At 55.6% G+C, this 26,440-nt stretch overlaps 2 protein-coding genes across 5 annotated transcripts in view; one reads left to right on the top strand and one right to left on the bottom strand.

Moving 5' to 3' along the window:
• ARHGEF4 (Rho guanine nucleotide exchange factor 4) overlaps positions 1 to 17,135 on the top strand; it is a 210,289-nt gene extending 193,154 nt beyond the window's left edge. For both annotated transcript variants that reach the window (XM_023194730.3, XM_031936411.1), the window contains 9 exons: positions 8,806 to 8,985; positions 9,973 to 10,149; positions 10,232 to 10,411; positions 11,161 to 11,393; positions 11,745 to 11,874; positions 13,348 to 13,479; positions 14,194 to 14,437; positions 15,275 to 15,352; positions 15,929 to 17,135. In XM_023194730.3, the coding sequence (XP_023050498.3) occupies positions 8,806 to 8,985; positions 9,973 to 10,149; positions 10,232 to 10,411; positions 11,161 to 11,393; positions 11,745 to 11,874; positions 13,348 to 13,479; positions 14,194 to 14,437; positions 15,275 to 15,352; positions 15,929 to 16,080 (1,506 nt within the window). In that variant the 3' untranslated portion in view covers positions 16,081 to 17,135. The remainder of the gene's footprint in view (positions 1 to 8,805; positions 8,986 to 9,972; positions 10,150 to 10,231; positions 10,412 to 11,160; positions 11,394 to 11,744; positions 11,875 to 13,347; positions 13,480 to 14,193; positions 14,438 to 15,274; positions 15,353 to 15,928) is intronic.
• A 645-nt stretch (positions 17,136 to 17,780) lies between these two features.
• FAM168B (family with sequence similarity 168 member B) overlaps positions 17,781 to 26,440 on the bottom strand; it is a 38,786-nt gene continuing 30,126 nt past the window's right edge. For all 3 annotated transcript variants that reach the window (XM_023194731.3, XM_023194733.2, XM_023194732.2), the window contains exons 4-7: positions 25,480 to 25,622; positions 25,198 to 25,375; positions 22,825 to 22,949; positions 17,781 to 22,387 (exon numbers count right to left, since the gene is read on the bottom strand). In XM_023194731.3, the coding sequence (XP_023050499.1) occupies positions 22,837 to 22,949; positions 25,198 to 25,375; positions 25,480 to 25,622 (434 nt within the window). In that variant the 3' untranslated portion in view covers positions 17,781 to 22,387; positions 22,825 to 22,836. The remainder of the gene's footprint in view (positions 22,388 to 22,824; positions 22,950 to 25,197; positions 25,376 to 25,479; positions 25,623 to 26,440) is intronic.

Raw genomic sequence — 26,440 nt, 5'->3', positions numbered from 1 at the left:
GGTTCAAGCGATTCTCCTGCCTCAGCCTCCCAAGTAGCTGGGATTACAGGTGCCTGCCACCATGCCCGGCTAATCTTTGTACTTTCAGTAGAGAAGGAGTTTCGCCAAATTCACCAGGCTGATCTCAAACTCTTGAGCTCAGGTGATCTGCCTGCCTTGGCTTCCCAAAGTGCTGGGATTACAGGCGTGAGCCACCACGCTTGGCCAGTTGTGCTTTTTCTGGAAGACTCAGGCTGCCTCCTCCATCTTGGGGCTCGGTCCCAGCAGGGGGACCCCGAGGGGGTCTGTCAGATGTAGGGCATGGAGCACTGAGCAGTGACCGTTTGAGCTGGTTCACATGGCTGTGACACCAGATGGCATGAGGCTGTGCAGGGCTGATAGCAACTGACTGCACACACCCGGCAGGGTGGGCTGTCACTCAGTGCATCTCCAACCACAAGGATGACCATCGCAACCAAAGCACTCGGGGACTCCAGAGAGGTGGGGACTCCAGGGCTGGCCTTATGGCTGCGTTGATCTTGTGTTTGCGTTTCATAGTTGTGTGTCTCCTACCTGAGGGTAAAATTATGGACTGTCACATCTTGCTGCTGGCAAGGAGGTGTTTTTTTGGGCTCTGAGTTCCTTGGCAAGTTGTTCATTCTAAGATGCTTTGGCCGACGAAGGCCAAGAGCCAGGACTTCTCTGAAAAAAAACCCCAAAAACAAGGTTCTGTTATCTTTCTGAGGGAAAGTCGGGCAATTTAGATTTGGATTGTATAAGTGCCTGTTTGGTCCTGTTGGGTTCAGAGGTCTCTCCTGGCATTGGAGGTTGCTGAGCAGATGGGGTGTTGCTGGTATGCCTTAACTTTTAGGGTGCGTGTCCTTCCCCCTGGGGAAGAGGAGAGCACCTTACAGGAAGTCAGGCAGAGGGAGCCCGTCTCCAGCGATGCCGCGGGCTGGTGCTGGGGAGGCTGGCTCCTGTCCCAGATGGCATCCACACGCCTCATGAAGGCTACCAGTGCTTCCAGATCCTCATGTAGAAAGGCGATCCTGAGAAAGGCAGTAAGAAGGGGAGGCCCAGGCTTGGAGGCCTCTCTGGGTCCAGCACAGCACTGCAGCAAGGCCATCTCTGTGTTTTGTGGGCGGATGTGAGGCTGGAGCCCTCGCTGTGCCCGGCTTGCACCGCAGACTCAGGAAAGGTGGTGCCTGCCTGTTCGGAGCCGCCGGAAGCAATAAGTGGACTCACTCATCAGAAACTGGAAAGATAAGCAGTGAATGTCCCGCGACAGGCCAGTTCCCAGGCCTTCAGGACAGCCATCCCGCAGGCTCAGCCAGAAGCTTTGCTGGGGGTTAGTGTGACTTTAATATCTAGAGATGAGCAAAGCAACAGGTGTCAGAGAAAAGTCCTTACTAAATAATATTCGGCTTGCCCTGAAGTCACACATTCCCTTCTGTTTCCTAAGAATATGTAGGGGCTCAATTGTGACCCTTTCTTATCTTTTTGGGCTCTCAGTTCCTTGACAAGTTGTTCATTCTAAGATGCTTTGGACGAGGAATATCTAAGATGTTTGACATCAGCGTCAACCAGAAAGGGTCACAATTTAGCCGGATGCCTCCCTCAGAAGGAGAAACCACCTTACAATCTCCTAAACAGAACAAACGCAAACCCTCTGGCCTGGAGAGCGGCCCACTTGGGGCAGAGCCGCAAGGCAGTTTGCTTTCCAGGTACATGAGGACTGAGCTTTATAAGCATAAAGCATATAAAGCACACACAAACAGTTGCGTGTGCACGTGCTGTACATAAAGGATGTGGATGTGTGTTACATACATGTAACAGGTGTGTAGTGAGTACTTGTGTCAGGGAGGCACCAGGCCCTAGGATGCACCTGTGCGGAAGCCATGGTCCTGCCTGCAGGGGGCTGCCCGCAGGCTGTGTCTGTGTGGGCCCCTGCGTTTTCCCGTATGGGCCGGAGGAATGTGCAAACAGGTGCAATGTCTCGTTCCTTCTGCATTCCTTGAGTTACCTGTGCCCTGCCCCGCTGAGTGTCCAGTCCCTGCCAGGCAAATTAAGGAACACAGATGCTGACTGTCTTCAGTACCCAGGAGTGTACTCTCTTCTTCCAGCACTGGCCCCTCTAGGGCCTACTCCCAAGGCCATGGCCCAGGCCTGGGCCTGTCTGCCCAGTTCCTCGCCCTCCCCGTTGGCCCTCTTGGGCTGCACTGTGCCCCTGCAGTCAGGCCTGAGGCCATCCTAAGTCCCCTGGACGTTTTCTGAAGCTAAAGCCAGAAGCGCCTGTCGGTGAGAGTGACCACCCAGCACCCCCCGCCACCGTGTGGGCAGTGCTGCCAGTGCGAGCCATGATGTGTCCAGGGGAGAGGATGGCCTGGCTCCTGCTGGGGAGGTCTGGGGTCTCCCACTGCCCACTGGAACCTGTGGGCGGCAGCCTGTCCCCTGGCTCATGTCTTGCAGCATCCTGTGAGCTGCTCCTGCCCCACCTCATGGAGTGCCTAAGCCCAGCTTGTCTTCCAGCCTGGTGAGGATGAGCACGAGGTGTCTGGGGCACTGATAGGCATCAGGCTTCTCCGTGGGGCTGAGGAGGGAAAACAAGAGCCAGGTCGGGCCTGGGGAGAGATGTCCCCAGGGCAGGGTCACTGCCCTTGCTCTCCTGGCATTCTCCGTGAGACACCCCGAGGAGGCTATGGGACATGAGGCCAGCTTTTGGCCACGCCTCATGGAGTCACCCTGACTTGCCCCAGGTGTCTTTGTCTTCCCTGGGTTTCCGTGCCGCTGGACATCCCTCCCCAGGCCTGACCTGGCTCTTATTCCCCTTCCTGAGCCCCAGGGAGGAGGCTGATGGCTGTCAGTGCCACAGATACCTTGTGCTCATCCTCATTAGGCTGGACAACAGGCCGGGCTTAGGTGCTCCATGAGACAGGGCAGCAGCAGCTCACAGTCCCTTGGGGCCACTGCTGCCACTTTTGCACAGGGTTGCAAGGTCACCTGGTGGCCAGCCCCTCCAAAGTGGCTTTCCTCTTCCCTTTGTACTCCCAAAGCCACAGCACTGGGGGCTTAGCCCTCATCTGCACCAGACACCTATGTCTCCCTTTTGCTTGCACGTCAGTCCTGCCACCAGCCTAGTGGGGACACTCCCCTCCCTGGCGGGAGCTGTCTGTCAAACCCCTCAAGGGCCTAGGCATTTGCCTTGAAGCTTTTTCTTTTCTTTTTTTTTTTTTTTCTTTTTTTTTTTTTTGAGACAGGGTCTCACTCTGTCACCCAGGCTGGAGTGCAGAGGTGTAATCTTGGCTCATTGCAACCTTCACCTCCCAGGCTCAAGTGATCCTTCCACCTCAGCCTTTCTTGTAGCTGGGACTACAGGCACACGCCACCACTCCTGGCTAATATGTGTATCTTTTATAGAGATGGGGTTTCACTATATTGCCCAGGCTGGTCTCGAACTCCTGAGCTCGAGCGATCTGTCCGCCTCGGCTTTGCAAAGTGCTGGGATTACAGGTGTGAGCTACTGCACCCTGTCTGCCTTCAAGCTTTTCTGTTAGGTTTTTGGTCATGAAACTCCCATAGGAAAGCTGTTACCACTGCTGTTCCTGCCATAAACCCAGCTCTCTGGGATATAGAGGCTGGGGGCCCCTGGGCAGGGAGAAGGACCCCACTCAGTCCTCAGTCAGGGCTGCTTCAGCCACCTTCAGTCCTCCCCAGGCTGCCCTGCTGTGCGTGGGGCAGAGTATGCGCCCAGCACCCAGCTAGGGCTGAAGAACCAAACTGTGCCTGCCCAGGACTGGCCCAGTGGCAAGCAGGCTGCTGTAGACCCTCCAGCACTCAGTACCTGTGCCGGCCACCCACTCACCGACTCACTGTGCCCAGGGCCCAGAGGACATGTACCCCCTGGGTGGCCAGCGGTTCAGAGGCCACAGGTGCACAGTGAAGCCTCCACACATCAGGGGTTCTGAGCCACACCCCATGAGAGGACACATCACCATCTTGCCAGAGGAGTGCTGGGATTTGGGGGTACCAGCGAGACTTTAGACGTCTTCTCATCCCCCCAATTCTCCTGAGAGCTTGGGGTAGCAAACCTTGAGACCAGCGTTTTCTAAAGAACTGGGCAGGAGCAGTACAACAGACAGATGGGCCCAGGCTGAAGCTTCAGATGTGAGGGAGGCGCACAGCCTCTCTGGACACATCCCTGACGCTCCTCTGCACACACGTGGGCACCCACATGTGTACATATGCACATGCATGGAAACCCCCCCCACACAGATGTATCCCCTTACACAGAGGTACCTACGCACATGCACACACAGGTACCCCTTGTGTACACATGCACACACACACGGCATCCAGTCTGCGTGATAGTCTTCAACAGGATGCTGACATTCAGGGTACACTCACCTATCCTTGCAAGGGGTTGCCAAGAGCTGGCCACACACAGAGATCAGAGCATACAAAGTCACTCCCATGGGAACACCAGTCTCTGCACACGTTCCCACTGTGCGCCCCTCCCTGGCCTTCAGGGACTCTTCTTGCTCCAGGATTCAAAGCACTGAGCGGAGTGTTTAGCCCTCTCCCCTGCAGTCTTGTCTCTCAGAAGAACACGCTGTACCTGAGCTGTCATTCTAAGGGATAGAATGAGAGCTCTTGCACAAGAGCTTTGAAACCTACAGGGTTAAGGTTGCAGGCTGTGTTGAGTGGAGGCAGAGGAAGCCCCCGACGCCTGGCTTTTCCAAAGGAACACAATGCTGCTCGGATGCCGCCGTCAGTGAAGCGGGGCCCCTCAGCGTGGATCGCTCCGACCGGGGTTTAAATCCTGCCTCCACCATCCCTGCATTCCTGCGCGATTTTATGACTGAGCAGAATCCCTGACCTTTCAGAGCCGCGTTTACTCATCTGTGAAGTGGGGGGCTGCGGCCAACCCTTGTAAGGAATCAGAGTCCCTGGCACATCCCTCCCCAAGGTGCCGGTGCCAGGCGTTTTGGCCTCTGTATCTCTGAAACGGGGAGGTCCCGGGGCATCCCCGAGCGCCCGCGTGGCCATCTGTGCCACTGGCCAGCCCAGGGCCAGGACTGCTGTGCCGGCGTGGAGATTCCTGACCCTTTCCAAGGAGGTGCCAAGGGCGGAGCGCAGCGCAAGCCGGAGCCGCCGCGGCCGCTCCGAGCCTCTCGAGCCCGCCGCCGCCGCCCCCGCCCGCACAGCCGGCTTGGTTGCCAGGGTTGCCAGGGCTCGGGGCCTGGGAGGTGCCGCGCGCACGGCGCCGGCTTCTCGGGGGGAGCCCCAGGCCCGCGAGCGAAGGCGCCCCGCCTCTCCCCGGGCGCTGCGGGCCACCGGCTCGGCCCTGCGCGGCGGGATCTCGGGGCTGCACGGAGCGGGAGGCCGGGCGCCATGGCGAGGGCCCCGCAGCCCCGGCGCGGCCCCGCGGCGCCCGGGAACGCCCTGCGCGCCCTGCTGCGCTGCAACCTGCCCCCCGGCGCCCAGCGCGTGGTGGTCTCCGCCGTGCTGGCGCTCCTGGTCCTCATCAACGTCGTGCTGATCTTCCTGCTGGCCTTTCGCTGAGCGGCCGCGCAGGACGCCGCGGGGGACAGCGCCGGGTGAGTGGCGGGAGACGGCCCTCCAGCCGTTGCCACCCGCGGCCTCCGCACTGGTCGCGGAGGGAGGCCTCCCTTCCACCCCATGTGCTCACTACCAGGGCCTGGTCCGGGGGTGTCGCCGAGCGGGTGCCTGAGGGGCGTGGTGGCACGTGTGTCACAGGGTCCTTCTGTCCTCTGTGCCTTGTCGGGGCTGGGGGCTCGGGGGGGGGGGGGGAGGCCAAGATGGCGCATCTCTGCGTGTAACCGAGGATGCGGGTTCAGCTGGGGCTCGCCGGCTGCTTGTCTGGAAACAGAGTGCATGTGACCGCTGGGTGAGCGACCCGCTTGTGGGTGGATTTAGGTGTGTGGAAGACGCCTGGGCACCGCTGCGCATGTTACCTGCAGTTGTTTTTCCCGTTTTAGGCCTTAAAATACGTGGTGTCAGTCTCCCCACGGGCAGAGCCCCAGCTGCCCCCCTTGCACGTGGGCCCTCTGAAGCCCCCACCCCTGCTGCACAGCCTGCGGGTGTTCACAGCCGCCCCCACCCTGCGCGTCTGGTAGGTGGGCAGGGTGGGGAGGGCAGTGGCGGTCACAGGGAGCAGCTGGAGGCAGAGCCTGGCAGCATCGCCCTTCTGGGGGCTGTCAGAACCTCAGACGCACAGGAGCGGGTCCCGCTCCCTGCCCTGGGCTGTTTCAGTCTCAAATGTGTGCCTCCATTGGGACCTTCCCCCGCAATAGAACAGCAAGTTTCACAGCCCTGCTGTGTCTCAGAGTCAGTCTCTGCTTCCTGCAGGCAGAGAGGCAGCCTGGACTCCTTGCCCCTTGGGCCTGCCTGGCTTGTGTCTTGGCTCAGGTGCAGCTGTGCCTACCAGCACCAAAAAGGGCCTTTGCCCAGAAACGCACCCAGCCCAGCGGCATGGGAGGTGGAGCATGACTCTGATGTCCTACAAAACTGTCTCTGACCTCACAGAGCCACATTTTGTCTTGGCGACAACACAGTTTACATTCCTCCTAACTCTAAATTAGAGTACCTCCCGAGTATGAGGCTATGCAGAAGCTCTGCCGCCCGGGGCTGAGATCTTTACATTGGTGGGAGGCACAGGTGATGGGAGAGCTTGCTCTGGGCACGCTCCCTCTGCCAGGGTGCAACAAAGGCAATTAACACCTCCTCCTCTCCTCCCCAAGGTCTTCCAGGTGACTAGGCAGGACAGGTGTGGGGCTTGTCCGTAATGGTGCCTGGAAGCTGGTCTCTCTGTGAAGCTCTTCTCCTGCCTGACGCCTGGTGACCTTCCCTGGCAGCTATGTGGGAGGCCACCTATGCAGGATCCAGTTCCACCTGCAGGGACGGGCAGCATAAAGGAAAGGGGAATGGAGGCACCAGGCTTTTGCTCAGGGCTCATTTAAGGGAACCTAGGGACAAAGGGTGACACTTCACCTGGTTAATATCAGGCAGGAACCTCCTGAGAAGTGAAGCGATGGGAAAATGAGCCGTGTTGAGTGTGTCGGGTCACTTCCTCACCGCCTGTGTCACAGACCCCAGGTCAGGGCCATGTCACCTACAGCTCATGTTCTCACTGGCGTCTCCACGCCACTGTGTCTGCTTCCTTCTTTCCCTGGGGCCTCATCCTTCAGGGCCTCAGCGGGGTGAGCTAGCTCCCCGCCGTGGCAGGCAGGCTCCTACCATGTGGTCACCTGAGCCCTCCTGTCTCATCCCATCTGAGTGGCAGCAGCAGCTCATGATCTGGAGGCCACCTGCAGGTCTTTGTGGCTGGGAATGAGAGCAGTGGGGCCCTGTGGAGGCCTGCTGCCCCCAGGAATAACCCAGGGCTCTGTGCCTGGGACCCCGCGGGGGGCTCCGGAGCTTCAGTGCTCCAGTGGCCCGCCCCAGCCCTCACCCTGCCCACTCAGGCAGAGGCCTCTTAGCTGGAACACAGGACTGGCCCCACTCTTGGTTTCTCTGTTGAGGTGAGGATTCACACAGTGCTTAGGGAGCACCCAGTGAAGTGAAGGGAGGGCTCCTGGGATAGGGGCAGCTCAGAGGAGGGCCTATTTGTGACATTCCCATCCTCGACCGCCTAGCCAGGCCCACAGCTATGACAGCCAGGGCCAACACCTGGTTCCAGCAGGGAGGGGCATGGACCTCACCTCCTGTGAGGCCCCAGCCCACTCCTCCTTTCCTGCCCTAAGGCCCTAGAAGTGCTCATCATTCAGGTAGCAGAAACAGATCCCATGTTAGGAGAAAGCAGGGGTGAGCCTCATGGCGTGCGAGGGCTGCCTGGGAGGGGCAGGGGAGCGTGGGTCCCATGTCTCAGTCCACAGCACTCTGGAGCAAGGCACCATGCTGGTTATTTGAGCAGAGAGAAGCATGTGAATGGTCAGCTAGGTATAGTGTGGTTGACTGGGCAACACTGCACAAGAGCAGTCCCGAAGTGCCTGTCACGGGTAGCAGCTGCAAAACGTTCCTACTTCTCCTGGAACCTGGGAAATTAAGGAAAGAGGTTGGAATAACTCAAACTTAGGATCCCAGGGCTTGGGACCTAGAGCTCTAAGAAGGGGCATTGGTCAGCTGGTGTTGGCATCTCTGGGGCTTGGGGTGGGAGCAGGGATGCCATGAGGTTGGTTCTGCAAGTGTTGAAAAACACAGCAAACAAGCTCCAATCACTCCAATGGCAGGGCACTGTCTACCTGGATGAAGGGGCATTGTGGTTGGTGGCTGACCTCACAGGCAATGCTCATCCACAAGAAGCCCACAGGAGGGTACCAACCCCAAGCCCCTCCCTCCTGCAGCCTTGCAGCCCCCAGCCCCTCCCTCCTGCAGCCTTGCATCACCCAGCCCCTCCTTCTTGCAGTCTTGCAGCCCTCAGCCCCTCCCTCCTGCAGCTTTGCAGGGCCCAGCCCCTCCCTGTGACAGCCTTGCAGCCCTCAGCCCCTTCCTCCTACAGCCTTGCAGCCCCCAGGAGTGCTGGGTTGGGAATACTAACAGGGAGCAGTTGACAGTCCTAGCGACAGGATCAGATTCTGTGGTCAGTTCACTTCTGGCTCCATCACTGAGCCTTGATAATCTAGACGTGCCCAGAACACAGCCCCTGCCCCAGGAAAGCCCTGCTCCTGTCAGAGGCAGCCTTGTCCGCTCCTCTGTAAAGGAGTCAGAATCCCCTCTTCCTAGGGCTGCTGAGGGAGTGGAGACAGAGAGCAGGGAGGCCCAGGCAGCCACCCCTACTGACCCGCCTGCCCGTGGCTCTCTCGGCAGCTCATCAGCGATGGCAGTGTGGTCTGCGCTGAAGCACTTTGGGACCATGTCACCATGGACGACCAGGAGCTGGGTTTCAAAGCTGGGGATGTCATCGAAGTGATGGATGCCACCAACAGAGAGTGGTGGTGGGGCCGGGTCGCTGACTGCGAGGGCTGGTTTCCAGCCAGCTTCGTTCGGGTATGGTTCCAGCCTGAGCTTCTCCCAAGTTGGGCCCATAAAAAGCTACCTGGTTCTGCAGAGAAATCCAAGCCCAAAACAGCTCTGGCATCCAAGGTGCAGAGCGCTGGGTGGTGGGTGTCGGGGCGCAGTGTCACAGCCTTCCTCCTCCTCAAGAGCCCACTACTCCTGCTCCCCCCCCCCCTTCTGGTGAGCCCTGGGTGACCAGAGAGGAGAGCAGTTCAGAAATGAGTGTGTGCAGACACTAGGCACCCCTCTGCAATACCCGCACAACTCCAGGTGCTAGACATTTCCCAAGCCCTGAAGAGCCCTGATAGGGGACTGCTCACCTCACACACAGCCCCCCGGAGTGGGAACCATGACTTACACCTGAGGAAGTTGAGGCACGGTAGTTATTAGCCCTGGAGATAGCAGAGAGGGGACCCGGATTCCATCTAAGGGGTTCTCCGGTCTTCAAGGAAGGAATCTAGGTGCAGTCCCCAAAAGGCCTGGCTGAGGGCATCCAAGCTGAGGGCCGTCCGGCGGGGAGGTCTCAGGCCCTGGTGTTCAGATGCTCCTCCTGCCCCAGACCCCCTGGGAAACTGTGCACTCGGCACCCCAAGCCTTTCCCCAAGTTACAGGTTAGACAGCCAGGGGCGCGCCACCCATCCCCCCTGCCTGTGCCCGCGGGGGCTGGCAGAGCAGGCGCTGGTTCAGGAACTGCAGCGAGCGCTCCAGCCTCTGTGCCGGGCACAAGCAGGGTCTAGGAAGGAGGCCACAGCGGGGTTCGGATCACACTGGCAGCGGCTGCGGGCGTCGGAGCCGCCATCTCTGGGTCCAGGACTCGAGTGGGCGGCTTGGTGGGGGGAGTTGGCCGGCCAGCCCTCCGCCCCGCGCCCCGTGCACCCTTTGGGGCTCCGAGACCCGGTTCTCGCCGCGGTAGTGCAGGGCGCGCGGGGCGCTGCTCCGAGGGATGCGTGGCACTGACCGGTCGCGCGTGGCCTGCAGCTGCGGGTGAACCAGGACGAGCCTGCGGACGACGAGGCCCCTCGGGCCAGGGACGGCGGGGCGGAGGCCGGCGGGGCGGAGGCGCAGAGCAGCAAGGACCAGATGCGGACCAACGTCATCAACGAGATTCTCAGCACCGAGCGGGACTACATCAAGCACCTGCGCGACATCTGCGAGGTGAGGCCCGGCCGGCGGGTGGGTGCAGGGGCCGGATGGGGCAGGGGCCGGTCGGGGGAGGCCTGACCACGGGCGCCCGCAGGGCTACGTCCGGCAGTGCCGCAAGCGCGCAGACATGTTCAGCGAGGAGCAGCTGCGCACCATCTTCGGGAACATCGAGGACATCTACCGCTGCCAGAAGGCCTTCGTGAAGGCCCTGGAGCAGAGGTTCAACCGCGAACGCCCGCACCTGAGCGAGCTGGGTGCCTGCTTCCTGGAGCATGTGAGCCCCCCGCCCCTCCCTGGGCGCTGCCCTCACAGAGGCTGCCGCAGGTGGCTGGTCCCAAAACCTATCACAACGCGTGGGCCCCGGCTCCAGGCCTCTATCTGCCTGGCCGCCTGCACCTTCAGGACAGTTTTAGGACGGTCTCTGCTTCTGGGTGGGGAAACCAAGTCAGGGAACGCTCCTGCTGGGAGCAGAGAGCTGGGGCGTCCCCCAGGAAGGACTTGCTTTGACCGATAGGAGGGCTGAGCGCCGCAGGGGCTGTTCACAGTGAGCTCTGGGGTTTCTCACACCGAATGTACAGCTTGCTTAGGCGGCAGATGCCGGCTGGCATTTACCAAGGTTCACTGGGCCGCTCTAAGTGGACACCTAGCCTCACCTGGTAGAGAAGGGCCTTGTTTTGGCCCTCTTGGGCAGTCGAGTGAGGGTGAGCAGAGGATGCCTGTCCCATCCCACTCACCTACCACCGCCGCTTTTGGCATTGTTATCCCGTCCTTGTTATCATGGATTTCACCCAGAAGGCTCACGTGCAGCCGGGACACTTGCTCATATTCTCACCATTCCCACCCCTGGGTGTGACTCCATGTAACTTATGCCCCAGGGAAATAGGTACACAGAGCCTCGGTTCCCTCTAGCCCCCAGCCCAGCTCCTGAAGGAAATGTAGAGGTTCTTGCCCTTCCCAGACACGCAGCTGGATTGCCTGGGGGAGCAGCAGAGAGCTCTGCTAACGTCCAGCTGTGCTCCTCAGCAAGCTGACTTCCAGATCTACTCAGAGTACTGCAATAACCACCCCAACGCCTGCGTGGAGCTCTCCCGGCTCACCAAGCTCAGCAAGTACGTGTACTTCTTCGAGGCCTGCCGGCTGCTGCAAAAAATGATTGACATCTCCCTGGATGGCTTCCTGCTGACTCCGGTGCAGAAGATCTGCAAGTACCCTCTGCAGCTGGCCGAGCTGCTCAAATACACGCACCCCCAGCACAGGTAGGAGGGCACTGAGGCAGGGAGGCAGCCCACGCCTCTGCATGCCTCCAGTCAGCCAGTTTGAGCATTAGCAATGTGCTGTGCACTGCCGCAGGCTCTGGGGCAACACACAGAAAACTAGCCCTGTTCTGATGAGCTCCTTGCAATGAGGGAAGAGGATGCCAATAGGGTATTAAGCTCTGCTCTGTGCCTGCCATTTATGGAGAAGAGAGGGGCTGTGTATCTGACAGTAGGATGTGGTCAGAGGGCACAGCCCCAGAGGAAAGCAGCTCCACACATGGGGGCTGCAGGGGTCCTCACCCTTTCTCTGCCTCCAGCCTACAGCAGCCTTCCATCTCTGTTCTGCCCCAGGGACTTCAAGGATGTTGAAGCTGCCTTGCATGCCATGAAGAATGTGGCCCAGCTCATCAACGAGCGGAAGCGGAGACTTGAGAACATCGACAAGATTGCTCAGTGGCAGAGCGCCATAGAGGACTGGGAGGTGAGGGCCCGGGGGTGCAGAAAATTCCAGGAGGTCTTGGCCCCTTGCTTTAAAAATCATGCTTGCCCCTGAGAAATCTAGAAGAGAGCTGAAGCAGGGAGCTGCGCTCCTGGGAGCTAGCAACAGGTGCCCATGGGGGGAAAGCCCGTCCCCAGCGTGGGCTCTGGACCTTCGGCGCGGCCTTCCCTAGCAGTCTTTGGCACCTGGTGGCCTCTTTTCTATGTGAAACTCCTCCCATGAGCAGCCAGCCAGCCCAGGAGAAGCCCTCAACAGAGGAAGGGTGTTCCTCAGAAGTGTTCTGTTCCTCTGCCTTCATGGGACAGGCCAGATCCCTGCTTTAGTTCACCTCTGGGACTCCTAACAGAAGGCTGCAGGCCCGACACAGCGTGACCAAAAATGCATCGCCACCCATCAGAGCCTGCTGGTTCTGTTTGTCTGACTTGCACGTTTCCCCTTGCATCTGCCAATCTTGCCTTAGAACTAATGACGATGTTCCTGTCCCCCTCCACCCACCCCCACTTGCATCTGCCAATCTGCCACCTCCTGATCTGTTCCCGAGGGCTTCCTACCCACATGGGTGCTGCCACCACCAGGCACCAGCTATCAGGGAGAGAAACGGCCTGGAAATCAATCAGTATCAGCCACAGAACATTATGAAAATACAGATTCCATGGCCCCACCCTGGACACAGTGAATCAGAAGTCCCGGGGCGGGGCTGAGCAATAGGGGCAGTCAGTTGTGAGGCCCAGCCCTGGCTCAGGGCCCTCCAGAGTCACTCATCCCAAACAGGCCACCGCCAACCACTCCCAGCGGGGGCTTGCATTTTCAAGGAGGAATGAGACCAGGGCAGGGCTTAGTCTAAAAGTATGAAGCCCAAGGGTGGATGATGGACCTTTGGGTACTCAATGCATTTAGCTGGGAAGGGGGCCTCCTTAGAGATCTCAAAGGCTGGCCTGAGAGATGAATCGCAGACGCCTCATTCTTCTCTAGGGCAGCACTGTCCAATCAAACCAGCATGTGAACCACATGTGGAATCGTATACTACATAGTAGCCATCTTTAAAAGGGGAAAAAAAGAAACAAGTGAATTTAATTTTAATAAGGTTTCATTTATCTCCAAAATAGCATTTCAACTTGTAATCAACTAAAATATCATTAATGAAAGATTTTACATTATTTCATACGAAGCCTTCAAAACCAATGTGTATCTTACACTGACACCACATCTAACGTGGATTAGCCACACTTCCAGTGCCCAAGAGCCACCAGAGGCCGTTGGTGACAGGCGGCTCCTATTTTGCCAGGACAGCCAACTCACAGGCCAGACGTGCCACCTCTTCCCCTCCCACCGTGGCCTGGCCAGGTGGGTGCTGCAGGCAAGACCAGGGGGAGGTGCCCCACCCATGATGGAGGCAGGAAGTGGAGGCCACGGTTGGGTATGCTAGGCTCATGGTTCTCCTTGGGATCTTCCCAGGGAGAAGATCTCTTGGTCAGGAGCTCAGAACTCATCTACTCGGGGGAGCTGACTCGAGTTACACAGCCTCAAGCCAAGAGCCAGCAGAGAATGTTCTTTCTCTTTGACCACCAGCTCATCTACTGTAAGAAGGTACCAGAGCTGCTCTGTCCTGCTGCCCCAGGTTGAGCAAGTGGAGGGAGGGGAGCTGAGGGCTGGGAGCAGCTGCCCAGAAGACAGGTGCCAGCCAGACCATACACGGGGAGCCTGGCCAGACCCTTGGGGCTGGGATGGGGTGGCTCTCTGCAGGTGAGCCTGGTGGCCCAGGAGCAGCAGGCAGCTTTCACAGTCTGACCGGGCTGAGTGCTGTTGAAAACGTGGTCTTTCCTGACCTGGCCGCTGCTTGCTCCTCAAGCGACCTCTTCTCTCCCTGCAAACCTCCACATCCTCTCTCTCCAACCCCGGAGTCCCCTGCTCGAGCCACCTCCCAGCTTCCTCTACGCTGCTGGCTTCTGCTCCTCTTTCCAAACATGGCCCAGTGGCCTCTGTCCATGAAGCCCTCCTGGTCCGTGGGTGCTCTTTCCTGCGTGTGGTGTGAGCCACTGTCTCAGTCTCCCCACTTCAAAGACAGGGCCAACCCCGGGCTAGTCAGGACCTGCGCATTCAAGGAGCAAGGCCTCTCCACTCATGGATCAGCGTGGCTGTGGGCTGCAGCAGGCCTGCTCTACCCTCAGGATCTCACTATCTGCTGGGGAGGTGGAGGCATCGCCAGCAGCCCCTCCTGTGGCTGGGGAGAGGAGGTGGGAGTGGCCATGAAATGGTCAGGGGAGCGGTTCAGCAGCCAGGGCTGAGGCCAGCATCTGGCAGGACCTGCTGCGCCGCGACGTGTTGTACTACAAGGGCCGGCTGGACATGGACGGCCTGGAGGTGGTGGACCTGGAGGACGGGAAGGACAGAGACCTCCATGTGAGCATCAAGAACGCCTTCCGGCTGCACTGTGGCACCACAGGGGACAGCCACCTGCTGTGCACCAGGAAGCCCGAGCAGAAGCAGCGCTGGCTCAAGGCCTTTGCCAGGGAGAGGGAGCAGGTGCAGCTGGACCAGGAGACAGGTACGAGACCCTGCTGGGCCTTGCCCCGCCCCCAGGGCCCACCAGGCACTCCGGCCTGCCTGGCTGCCTGGCGGTCAGGACAGCGCCGCTCAGCCCTCTCAGGGTGCAAGCTGTAGTGGGGCTCCAGGCACTTCTAGGTCCCAGTCAGCATAAGGCTTTGCCTTCATCACCTCAAATGGCAGCGTTACTTAACCATATCCCATGATACGGTTCCTCAGAGTTCGGCCCCAAGGCATGGGTCTACTGACTTTTGGGGAGCTGCTTCACTACACACGCTCACATGTGCACACACTCCATAGAACGGGGTCATCTGCTCAGTGCCCTGGGTTGCTGGGACCTGGGGGAGCCCTTTCCAGCCAGCAAAAGCCTGGGAGAGCCTCGGAGTGGGCTGTGGGTACTGGCCTCAGAAGCCTCCCCTGCCCCATGCGTGTAGACATCTCCCCACTATAACTTCCCTCCTGTCCACTGGCCCCCACATTACCCGCCACAGTGATCAGGTCAGCTCTTGGTCTGGGAAGGAGCCTCCACTGCAGTGGAAAAGCCACTAGACACGGAGTGAAGGTGAAAGATGGGCAAGCAGAGGAAGGACTCGATCTTCATTTTCTGCCAGGAGCCCCAGGACAGGGCACCAGAGCATGCCCTCTGCCCCGGTTGGCCAAGGCAGGCTGACTGTGCAGAACGGGGAACAGTCCCTGCTGTGGCCAGTACTCAGGGCCCAGGACATGATGAGACCCCGGGCACCAGGAAGGTGCAGATGTGCAGAGAACTGCACCTGGGGCCGGGAAGTGCAGTGCAAGGAGGACCGGGACAGTGCCGTCACCTGTGCCCCTTCCTCAGGCTTCTCCATCACTGAACTGCAGAGGAAGCAGGCCATGCTGAACGCCAGCAAGCAGCAGGTCACAGGGAAGCCCAAAGGTAGGCGAACAGCAGCCCCACCTCCCCAGCTGCCCAGCCCTTACCCTGCTCACATTCCCTTCTCTGACCGGCAAAGCCAAGCCACCAGGCCTGAGGGGGACCCCCTGCCGTTTGAAGCTGTTTGTTCCCAAAGGTTGGTAATATAAGGGGCCACTGGGGAAGCTTGGCTCAGTATATGGTTGACATTTTTACTCTCAACACCTTGGCTCCCCCAGATCAGGGCCATCGGGGACGATGCTTGTTTCCCCAGGGCTCCTTCCTGCCAGGCATCCGGGGTCAGGGTAGGGATGGAGCTGATCTCCCCATTTCTACAGAGAGCCATGCCCCTGAAACATTACATGCCTTTGCACAGGCCACCCTCCTTCAGGCTGCTGCAGGAGGCCAGGCCCAGGCCAGAGGCCCCTGGCAGCCTGGGCTCTTGGATGTGGGATGTGGTCAGCTCTGCAGGAGCAAGTCCCGTGTGGCAAAACTGCTCGGAAGCAGAGCCCTGGGACAGATCTCACATGCTACCCCCAACAGCTGGGGTGGCACTCTGCCCTGGGGACCCATGACCCTCTGCTGTCTCTCCCTCTTCAGCTGTCGGCCGGCCCTGCTACCTGACGCGCCAGAAGCACCCAGCCCTGCCCAGCAGCCGGCCCCAGCAGCAGGTCCTGGTGCTGGCGGAGCCCAGGCGGAAGCCATCTACCTTCTGGCACAGCATCAGCCGGCTGGCACCCTTCCGCAAGTGAAGTGGTCGCTGTCTGACGGCACCTGCTGGGCCTTCCTGCCAGTGGCCCCGTTTTTCTTCCCCAAGGCCCACTCCACCTGGCCTTCCTCTGCCTGGAAGTGAGCAGGGCTGGGCTGGGGAGTTGTTTGTACCACCAGGACGTGCCAGGTCTGTACTCCTGTTGTCTTTTTCCCTGTTGCTGGTGCCGTGAAGAGACCAGCAAGGGGGCAGATCCCGCACGCGCCACACCCCCTGCAGCTTGGGCCCCATCCGCCCTCTGGACCTGTGCCGGGCCTCACTGCTGGAGTGGGGAAACCGCAGCTCAGCCCAGGCCCAGCTGGGGAGAAGGCGCTACCCGCCTGGGACCCTCTTCTCTGGAAAACTAATCCTCCCTCTTGTCGTTTCCTCTGGGCAGGACTCTCTGACCCTCTGTGGCCTGCAATGCCAGGCCATGTGCCCCCCTGCCCTCTAGTTCTCTTTCCAAGTCCCCAGCCCAACCAGTGGTGCCAGGCCGCTTGCCACTTGGGAGGGCAGGAACCAGGAATTCCACACCCTTGTGTCAGGCCCGGAGCCCGCCCTTCGCCTCCCAGCCCCTCCAGACACCGCTGGCTGCCGGACACCCTCTTCACTTGTGTGTGTGTAGTAGAAAGGACGAGACGGTGCAGTCGGCTGCAGACTCCCAGCTGGGAGTGTGGCCAGTCTGCCTGCTGCAGTGCAGTGGCTCCAGAACCACCTCATTCCTGGTTTTGTTTGGATTCTGTCATCTTGTTTTTCTAACAATGGAGAAAAAGAATTGATTCTTGTTAATGACACAGATGATTGCCTTACCCTCGTGAGCGTGAGAAGCCATAAGAGACTGAATTCTGTGGCTCAGCACGCAGGACTGACCCACAGCCCAGGCAGCGGGTGTGTGGAGAGGGAGCCCCGTCCTGCCAAGGGGCGCCAGGAGCAGAGCCAGTACCTGGTGAGCGGGCACGGAGCCCACAGGATTCAGCAGCATGGACAGTCACTCTTGCACTACTCCTTCTCCAAGCCAGAAACCACATTTAATTTCGTAAATAAATTTACGAAAAGTAACCTGGCTGCCAGCCCGTTTTCTGTGGGTGTGTGTGCATTTTCCTGTGGCTGTTAACCATCACTATCCTTGGCCTTTCCCTAAAAAAGGAGGAATGAGCCCAGCAGCCTCTAAAGGTGGGGTGGGGGCTCACCTGTCACAGATCACATCCTCAGGGCTTTAGTGGAGACAGGCTGAGGCAGGGCTGGCAGCAATGGGGAAGGAGAGCAGGGCCAGGCCATGCTGGTGGGGCATACAGGTAGCTCTGCCCTCCCTCGCACTCAAGACCCAGAAACCACTGCTTCCCTGTGTTTGACTGGAGCTGGCCCACATGAGTTGCTGGCTGAGTAGTCAGTCATCTTTCTGGGCCTCAGCATCCCTGGTGAAATGAAGAACATGTCTTCCCAGGAGGACCCTGACCACAGAAGCCAGAAGGGGAGCATGCTGCTGCTTCCCTCCCTGTCCCACTTGGGAAAATGGTCCCCTGCAACCTGCTGCCTCCACCACACTCTTCAGCACTGCCAAGGTCACTGGGGCTGGACGCCATGGTGGCCTTCTTCTCAAAACCCCTGGCAATCTCCCAACTTGTAGAGAAGCCCCAGCACCTCCCAGTCAGGTCATGCTACCTCTAGACAAAACCACATGCAGAAATCATGAAAACCACAATATGCAACACAAGTCAATCTTTATTGAAAACTGCAGTATTAATACATAACAATTCTTGTTACAATAAACGTGCTTTTGAGATTTTTAAATCTGAGCTCATCTACTCATCAGATTGCATAAAAAATTAAAATAGTATCAATTGACACCTAATTGAACTGGCTCAGGATGGAAATTCCATTCCTTGGCATGGATACGTAGGTTCAATGCAGAAGTGAGGGATGCCTTTAACACTGGAAGACAATGCTGACTCAGCTTAAAAAAAAGTACCGAGAGAACGGTGTAAAAAATGGTATTTAAAAATCATTTAAAAAAAACAAAAAGGAACCGTTTCTTCTTTAGTTACAATCCATGAGGCTCTCGAGGGTCCTCTCCGTGTGGCCAGCACAGCAACCCTGCCAGGAGCACAAAAGGCTGGCCCGAGATCTGGCCCCAGCTGCCTTGCCCACTGGTCTGCACAGGGACTCATGGGCACAGCCTGTGGTGAGGAGGAGACATCTGTCATGCCAGTCCTGGGAGCACACCACCCTTCTGCAGGCCCGGGGTCCCTACACAGACGCCGCTCCTCCTCTGTCTCCCCTTCCCAAGTGACTTCACATTAGTCCTGTGGACCAAAATAAGGCCATCCCTACAGGCTCTGTATTCTTCAAATAATGGGGAGTAGGAGAAAGACACAAACTTTCCAAAACATGCAGTTTCCTACCCAAAACGGCCACACACCCCCACTTCTATGTTACTTGGTCAGTTGAGCCCCTGGAGCCCTCAGGACCTACTGATACAGCATGTCCTCTGCAGTATACTCAAGAGTCTGCTGCCCTTCAGAAAGCCCAGAGGGAAGACTCACAAATGCACAGGTACTAGGGGGGGGAAAATACATGCTCTGCCTTCCCCCAGGCCAACCACGCTCTGCTTTAGAGACCCTCTCAGAAAGCACCAGAGACAAGGACCAGATGCTGCCGCCCACCTCAAGCCACACCCCCGCCACCTGCTGCCTTGCCCACTGCAGGTCCTGTCCTGTCCGGGCAACAGCCAAACTGGTGACAATGGACACATCCAACAGTCAGCTGTCGGGTAAGGTGAAAGGGGCCCAGCTGCTCTGAGTAATACTGTTCTCAAATGTTTAAAAAGGACAGGTGAAGGCTGGGTCTCCTTTTTTAAAGCAGACACCAATACTTACATAACTGGTACCTGCTGGCCTTTCACCAGCACTCTCTGGTACTCACAGATGCCTTACATACCTCACAGGGCCAACACGGACAGGCATTAGTACACTGCAAGTTGCTGTAATAATGTATTTCCTCTGGTTACTGTTGTGTCCCCAAGACACATGCAAATTATTTCCTAGACCTCATTCATCACAGTCAGATGATGTCACTAGAAGGAGCCCAGCTGGGGAAGGGCAGGACACTCACTGACCAGGCGCCCAGCCCAAGGCTCAGGACCACCCCTATCTCCTGTGAACACATTTGCATAGCACTCAAGACAGTTTCCCGGAATAGCAACAGCTAGGCCTACAAACCACACCAAGAAGAATGTTCTTAACAGATGGCTGAGAGACATCAACGGTTCTGGAAGTGCCTTCATGCCCATTCCCATGACTGGCACTGACTCTGGCTCTCACAGAGCGGCAAGTTCATGGGTCACTGGCTCACACTAAATGCTCAGCCCCCAGCACAGATCCAAACAAGACTTCCATGAGCAGAGAAACTGCAGCAGCTAACAGATGATGGAACACACTTCCACGCCTCAGGGGAGAAGGTGCAGAACAAATATTTCTTAAACAGCCATCATGATGTCCATGTTTACATGAATTAAGTCCTTTGCTTGTCTGTCTCAACTTCTAAAAGAACAGTAACTCAGCTGAAGGACTCCCAAATTAGGAATGTCAAACACACAAAAAGCAAGTTTCTCAGAATGCTCCACCATATGCTTGGGGACAAATTATGCAGCTTTGTAACAGAATTTTGACCCAAGTTCTATTTCTTAATTCACTTTAATTTTACTAGAAGCAAATGTTGATAAAATTACAACCTATGACAGTTTTGTGACTATTCCCTAAGTCCAGATTCTTACCTTTTGTATTTGACAGCTGATGTCCTGATAGTTTCAAAGTCAAAAAGATTTCTGCACAGATGTGCAGTGCAAACTTATTTCATAAAGCCTCTGAACTTCACAAAAGGGAAAAAAGGTTAAGTTATAGGGGGGAAGAAAAGTGTTTATGAAGCTGATGTAAATGGCGTGTGGGGGGGGGGTGCCGCCCACTCTTTAAAACACCATTTAATTCGGCGCTTGTAAAAACACTCAGCCTGTGTGTGCCAAGTCCCGAGCAAGCCTGAAGAGATGCCTGTTAACTTCTACCCTCCTCCCGAACCCCGAGACTCCAGCCCTCACTGGAGCTGTGAGTGTATGTTTCCATTTTTGTTGTGTGGAGCTTTTTAAAAGCATACACTAAAATTGTGAGTATTTTATCCTAATCTATTAGCACTCAATTGGGAAAAAAGACTTCTCTACTACTTGGTCAGCTGAACCCCTGGAACCCTTAGAACCTACTAATTCCGCCAACCATCCACTAAACAGATGGAATTAGCAACAGAGACTTGAAGGGGCCCAAACCGCGTGCCTGCGGTGAGCATCTGCCCCCCACACACACACTAGCGGCGAGCGTCTGCCCCCCACACAGACACTAAGACGGAGTAAGCGCTCGTGAAGCATTTGAAAGTACTTCTCAGTAAACATTCTATGTTCATAGACATCGGGAATCAAGAATCTGCTGTTTACAATGATCCATGCAAAAATATTCCTAAATTTCTTATAAAATAAGATGTGAAAAAGAAAAGTATGAGTACTTACTATAAAAAATAAGGTTACCAAAGGCTCAGTGGTCAGGTGTCCCCCCCACCAACCAACTGGGGCAGAATGCTAGTGGGCAGCCTTACTGGGCGCCAGTGCCCTGACCCAGCTACCAGTGAAAGAGGAGGAGCAGAGCCCCCTCCCCACCAGAGCCCACAGCACTCAAACCACCACCTCACTGGGAAGACGATGCACGCTCCTGCCCCAGAAGCCACTGAAAGGGACCCAGGCCTTACATCCCCCACCCCGACTCTGACCCTCACTGAGAACAGACACGCACTCTCATGGATACAGGGTGGGCATATTTTGGGGGCGGGGTGGGGGGAAGCCTCTTGATTTCTTATGTACAAGGTTCAGATTCTAAACTCCAATTCCTCTCCCACAATAAACCCTGCAAGCAAACGCACTCCAGCACTGCCTGGCCCTCTCTGCTGTTCGTGCTTGCTTCGTGCCAAGGGCCCTCAGCTGCAAAAGAGATGGCAGGAGAAGCTCGCAGACAACAGACACTGGCCTCCCCCTCACCCTATCTCTAAGCGTCCCCTCCAGCCCGCCTCAGCAGACCAGTCACCACCATCAGGTGGGTGATCCCAGTAGCAGCTACAGGTTTCTACATTTCCAGACATATCCACGGCCCTGCCTTTCTACAAGAAATTGGAGGAATTTTAAATAAAGTTTTGTTCCCTTTTAAGTCATTCTTAAATATACCACTTTCTTCATAACATACAGCCGAAACCTTTGTCCTTCTTTGTAGGGGAAAAACGGCAATGCCTACCTGTTTTCAACTGATTCAAACATTTCTCCAGGGGGAAAAAAATGGAATGATTTTCTAAGCTAAATAAAGGAGAGGACAATACCTCCTGCAAGCATGGCTGTTTCTCTTTCACATTTCTTCCATCCCAGGAAAATAATTTAGTTTCACATAGGACTTTTCCAATAAAGATATATAAAAACATCGTCTCTCTGTAAGAGAACTGTAATGAAAATTTAGATAGCAGAGAAACTGCTTTGCCGACACAGAAACCACCCCCCTTGCCCCAAATTGTACTGGCCACGCTACTATGATCTTTCATGGTGAGCTATAAGCACATCCCTGTCCCACTGACTCCACCAAGCCTACACTCCAAGGGATGCCCATGAACCGGCTGCGCCCAAGCAGCTGTGGCTTCCCCACTCGCTCGCAACCTCGCAACTCCCTCAGTCAGTGCCAAAGAAACAGGTTGCTGAAAACTAAAATGTCCACATCCCTAACTGGCAACCCACATCAACCCCAAAAGGTTGAAGAATCATCTAAGATATTTCAGATGCTCTATGAAGAAATTCACTTTAACACTTATAACTTGAAGACTTTGCGAACATTACAACAGTGCATTAGTGATACAAGTTGTAAAATACGTTTCCATTCCTTTGGATTTTGCATATGATGGTTTTGCATCAGTCACTGCAGGTAGATTGAGCAAGCTTTTTGTGTTTGTTTTTTTAAACATGCATTCAACTAGATATGATTCAGAATAGATTAATACTCCCTTTTATCATTACAGTTAGCTAAAAAATTGCCAGGCAGTCCACAAAACAGAATTTGCTTTAAGACCAACCCACAGAGTCAGCTGGAGACTAACGGCGCTGGGGCCTGCTGGGCCGGGATATAGTCGTGTTTAGCTAAGTGTCGAGAGCATTAAGAAGAAAGTCCTGGTTGGAGGCGCAAGGCCTGCAGCACCAGCTGTGGAATCCCCAATAATGTGACTGCACAGCTCCGTCCTCAAACCTGCAGAAAGGAAGACAGACACTCAGTCACACAGAGCTCTTCCGGCACTGCTACTCCAAAATCTCAAGTAGGATGAGGTCCACCACGGTCGGAAAGGGCAGCAATGGGCAAAACTGCTGAACCTGGTTCTCACTTCCTTCCTAGAGATCCCCAATTACAACTAGAGCCCTATTTCCTGCAGCAGGCAGGTGGGGGGTTACAGCACATTCCAGGGAAGGCTCAAGATGGACAGTGTCAACAGCAGGTAATCAATGGTTCCTTCTTTCTTCTACTCTGTAATGTCTCAATAAAAACAAAAAATTTAAACACTGCACTGCCTCTGGATCCAGGGTCAGGCACACTTTCCTTGTTAGTGCTTAAATATGTGGTAAATTTGCCACTGTCCCATGGAAATGCCCTTTCATCAAAGGCTGGCCCAGCCTTCACTGGTCACTTACATTTGCAGGTGATCACCACTGAGGGGGCACATAGCTGTAAGTGGGTGTTCCTGGGGCCCGGTATGTGGGCACAGTGACTGGGTGGGGGGCGACAGGAGTTGGGGAGTGAGCAGTCAGCAGGGTACCTGGAAGAAAGAGCAGCACATGACATGAGGCCGACCTCCTGCACAGCTCCACAGTGCCCAACACGCACACAAGCCTGGACTCTTTGCAAGGAGGAGGGTATACAGGAAGAGGGATAGTCTTGACCCAGATACTGTCAGACTCTCATTAGATAATCTCCCACCCAAAAATTGTCTCCACACAGCAAGCTTCCACAGACAATATGTTCGTAAAAGTCTTTTGTGTGTCCCCTTCATAAAGCACACCCAATAATTTTTATACATCAGATGATAAACAAATGAGTATAATTCAGCCTTAACAAGGAAGGAGATTCTGACACATACTACAATATAGGTGAACCTTAAGAACATAATTCTAAAAGAAAGAAGCCAGTCACTATAAGACAAATATTTTATGATTCCACTTAGATGAAATACCTAGTCAAATTCAGAGACAGAAAGAAAGTAGAATGGGGAGTTAGCGTTTAGTAAGTACAGGAGTTTCAGATTTGCAGGATAAAGAAGTTCTGGAGCTCTGTTTCACAACAATGTGAATATACTTAACACTACTGCACCGTACTTAAAAACGGTTAAGATGGGCTTGGCACGGGGCTGACATCTGTAATCCCAGTACTCTGGGAGGCTGGGGCGGGAGAATAGCTTAAGCTCAGGAGTTTGAGATGCGCCTGCGCAACATAGTGAGCTCCCAGCTCTACAAAAAATGTTGTAAAATTAGCCAGGTGTGGTAGCACACTTATAGTCCCAGCTACTCAGGAGGCTAAGTTGGGAGGATGGCTTGAGCCCGAGAGTTCCAGACTACAGTGCACTGCACTCAAGCCTGGGCAACAGGGCAAGACCCTGTCTCAACAACAAAAAAAGTTAAGATTGTAAAAACAAATAAACAAAAAACAAGAGGCTGGGAACAGTGACTCATGCCTGTAAGCATAGCACTCTGGGAGGCCGAGGCGGGTGGATCACCTGAGGTCAGGAGTTCAAGACCAGCCTGGCCAAACACGGTGAAATCCCATCTCTACCAAAAAGTACAAAAAAAATTAGCCAGGCGTGGTGGTGGGCGCCTGTAGTCCCAGCTACTGGGAAGGGTGAGGAGGGAGAATCATTTGAACCCAGGAGGCGGAGGTTGCAGTGAGCTGAGATCACACCATTGCACTCCATCCTGGCCAACAGGGTGAGATCCTGTCTTAAAGAAATATTAAAAATAAATAAACAAATAAAACAAGAAATGATGATTCTAAACTACATGAACTTCTGAGTGCTTTAAGAAAAATCTATTTTTCCTACAACTGCAGAAACTCAGCAACTACCTGAGTTCGTTTATGGACCAGCAGCACCTCCAACACAGTGGCCTTCACTCACCTAGCCCACACCCAACCCGGTGCCCGCTGCCTTCCCTCCCTGTGCCTCAAACCAGCAGTTTCTGTCTACGCCCAGTTTCCTGTTACTTGACAGGTAAGTATGGGGAAAACCAAATCAGAGTCTAGGTTGAAGCACACATAATATCCCAGAATGCTGCTCTCTGGCATAATCTCCTTACACTGAAGTCAAGTCCAGAAAAACAGGGAGAAAACAGTACGCTTTTGTGTGGGCATGACCTAAAGGTGGCCATATTGACCCACAGACCAGGAGGTGAATCCATATGGGTGGTCATATGGATTGGGTGGTCACCCAATCCCTAGACATCAGATCAAGCCCCCAGAGCTTCCACAGAGATGTGCCCATCCTAGACAGGAGCCTCATATCTCCATGGTTTATTTTTCTTAGAGGAGGCCTTGGGAAGTAAAGTACAATAGATGAATGCCGAAGGATTTCTATAGGCGGCTGTTTCTTCTATCAACGGAAGACCAGCTCTCCTAGACGCATGAAAACATCCCCATGAAGACAACTGACCTTCAAAGACAAGCTCCCCTCAAGGGAAAGGAAGAGGGCCAGCCACCCCGGGACACAGTGTCCTCCTTCTGCTCAGGTCTTACATGGTCATGGGGGTGGGAGGAGACGGGGGCACATCCTGCACTGCCAAATGGCTCAGTTCACCAGCAAAGTGAGCCCATCAGATTCAGAGAGGCCTCCACAAGAGGTCACTCAGGGGGGCAAAATAAAAGATAACCTGCTGTTTCTTCCCCCAAAGAATCTTCTGTCCTTCCACACAACTATAGCTATGAAAACCTAGAGCCAAGGGTCAGAGGATTTGTGAGCTCTCCCCTGCCCCACCTCTACGGGACACCACAAGGCAGACACTGCAGGAACAAGGACTTACCTGCTGACATGGCCATGGTGGTCCCAGCCACCATGCCCATGGTGACCCCGTTGCCTCTAGGAGGGGGGATGGGAGCAGGGTACACCGTTGCCGGCATGCCGTTGGGCTGCACCACCGTGGTGTGGTGGATGACATGAGGAGGTGCTGCATACAGCGGCTGTGTGTAGTACGTGCCTTGCTGTGGGGAGAAGACAGACAACTGACACAGGGTCCCAGGGCCAAAGGATGAGTGCTCACTTGGTATCAACCCTTCCCACACGACAGTGTATACCCAAAGCATACCTGTGCGTATGGGCTCTGCTGTGGGTAGGCACTTCGCACGGGGTACACAGCAGTCTGGTAGGGGTTCGGGGAGGAGGAGTACGGCGGCACAGCCCCGCTGGTGGGGGAACAGGACACTTTGTAAGGTGTGCCAGGAGTGTAACCTGGAACAAACAAGGCAATGGCCTGAGTTCACCCAAGCCGGTCCAGGCACAGGGAGAGACACATGCAGGGAGGAGCCAAGCTGCGTGTCAGCCCCACGCAACTCGCCAGGCCTGCTGCCACTGCCGCCCCCACTCTCCTCCACTAAGTTCTGACTCCATTTCTTACTCTGTGTGCGTGTGTGCATGCATGTGTGTGTGGCAGCAGGGTGTTGGGGAGGAGGAAAAAATACCAAAGGAGAACGTTCTACAGATGGAATGCTCACACAGGACAGGAAATAAAACTGTCTCGTCCTGCTGGAATTTAAATTGGTATGGCCTTCCTGGCGCTAAATTTGGCATCCAAAGTATATATGCCTTTTAATCCCACAATTCCACTTCTAGAAGTCTGTCTGAAAGCAATACACATGGATCTACGCACACGGAGACCTCACTGTAAGCCTGCTCATCATAGTGGTGTTTGTTACGGCAAAAACAGGAGGTGCTTGCCCAACACCAGGACAGGCTAAGCACTCTATGGTAAAAAGCCCTCTGGGTCAAGAGAGAAGGCTGAACACACATACTTGCTTTTGTCCCCACATAAAATGACATGAAAATGACAATAAAGCAGATTAAGAGAAAAAAGACATAAAACTCACCAAGAACAGAAGAGAAGACAGCATGCTAAAGCCTGGCAAGCTGAAGTGGAGGATGACTGAGCAGACTCAAGAGGAAGGCACTCTTAGCCAACAGCAAGGAGCAGCTGGCACCAAGACAGCCCTTCCCCAAAGCCCTGCAAACTGCTGGCCACCAACCCACCTCCAGAAGCAGATAAAGAGGCC

Source organism: Piliocolobus tephrosceles, chromosome 11, assembly GCF_002776525.5.
Source record: "Piliocolobus tephrosceles isolate RC106 chromosome 11, ASM277652v3, whole genome shotgun sequence".
Taxonomy (NCBI): Eukaryota; Metazoa; Chordata; class Mammalia; order Primates; family Cercopithecidae; genus Piliocolobus; species Piliocolobus tephrosceles.
Note: the sequence above shows the minus strand (reverse complement) of the source record. Positions and strands in the feature narration are given on the sequence as shown.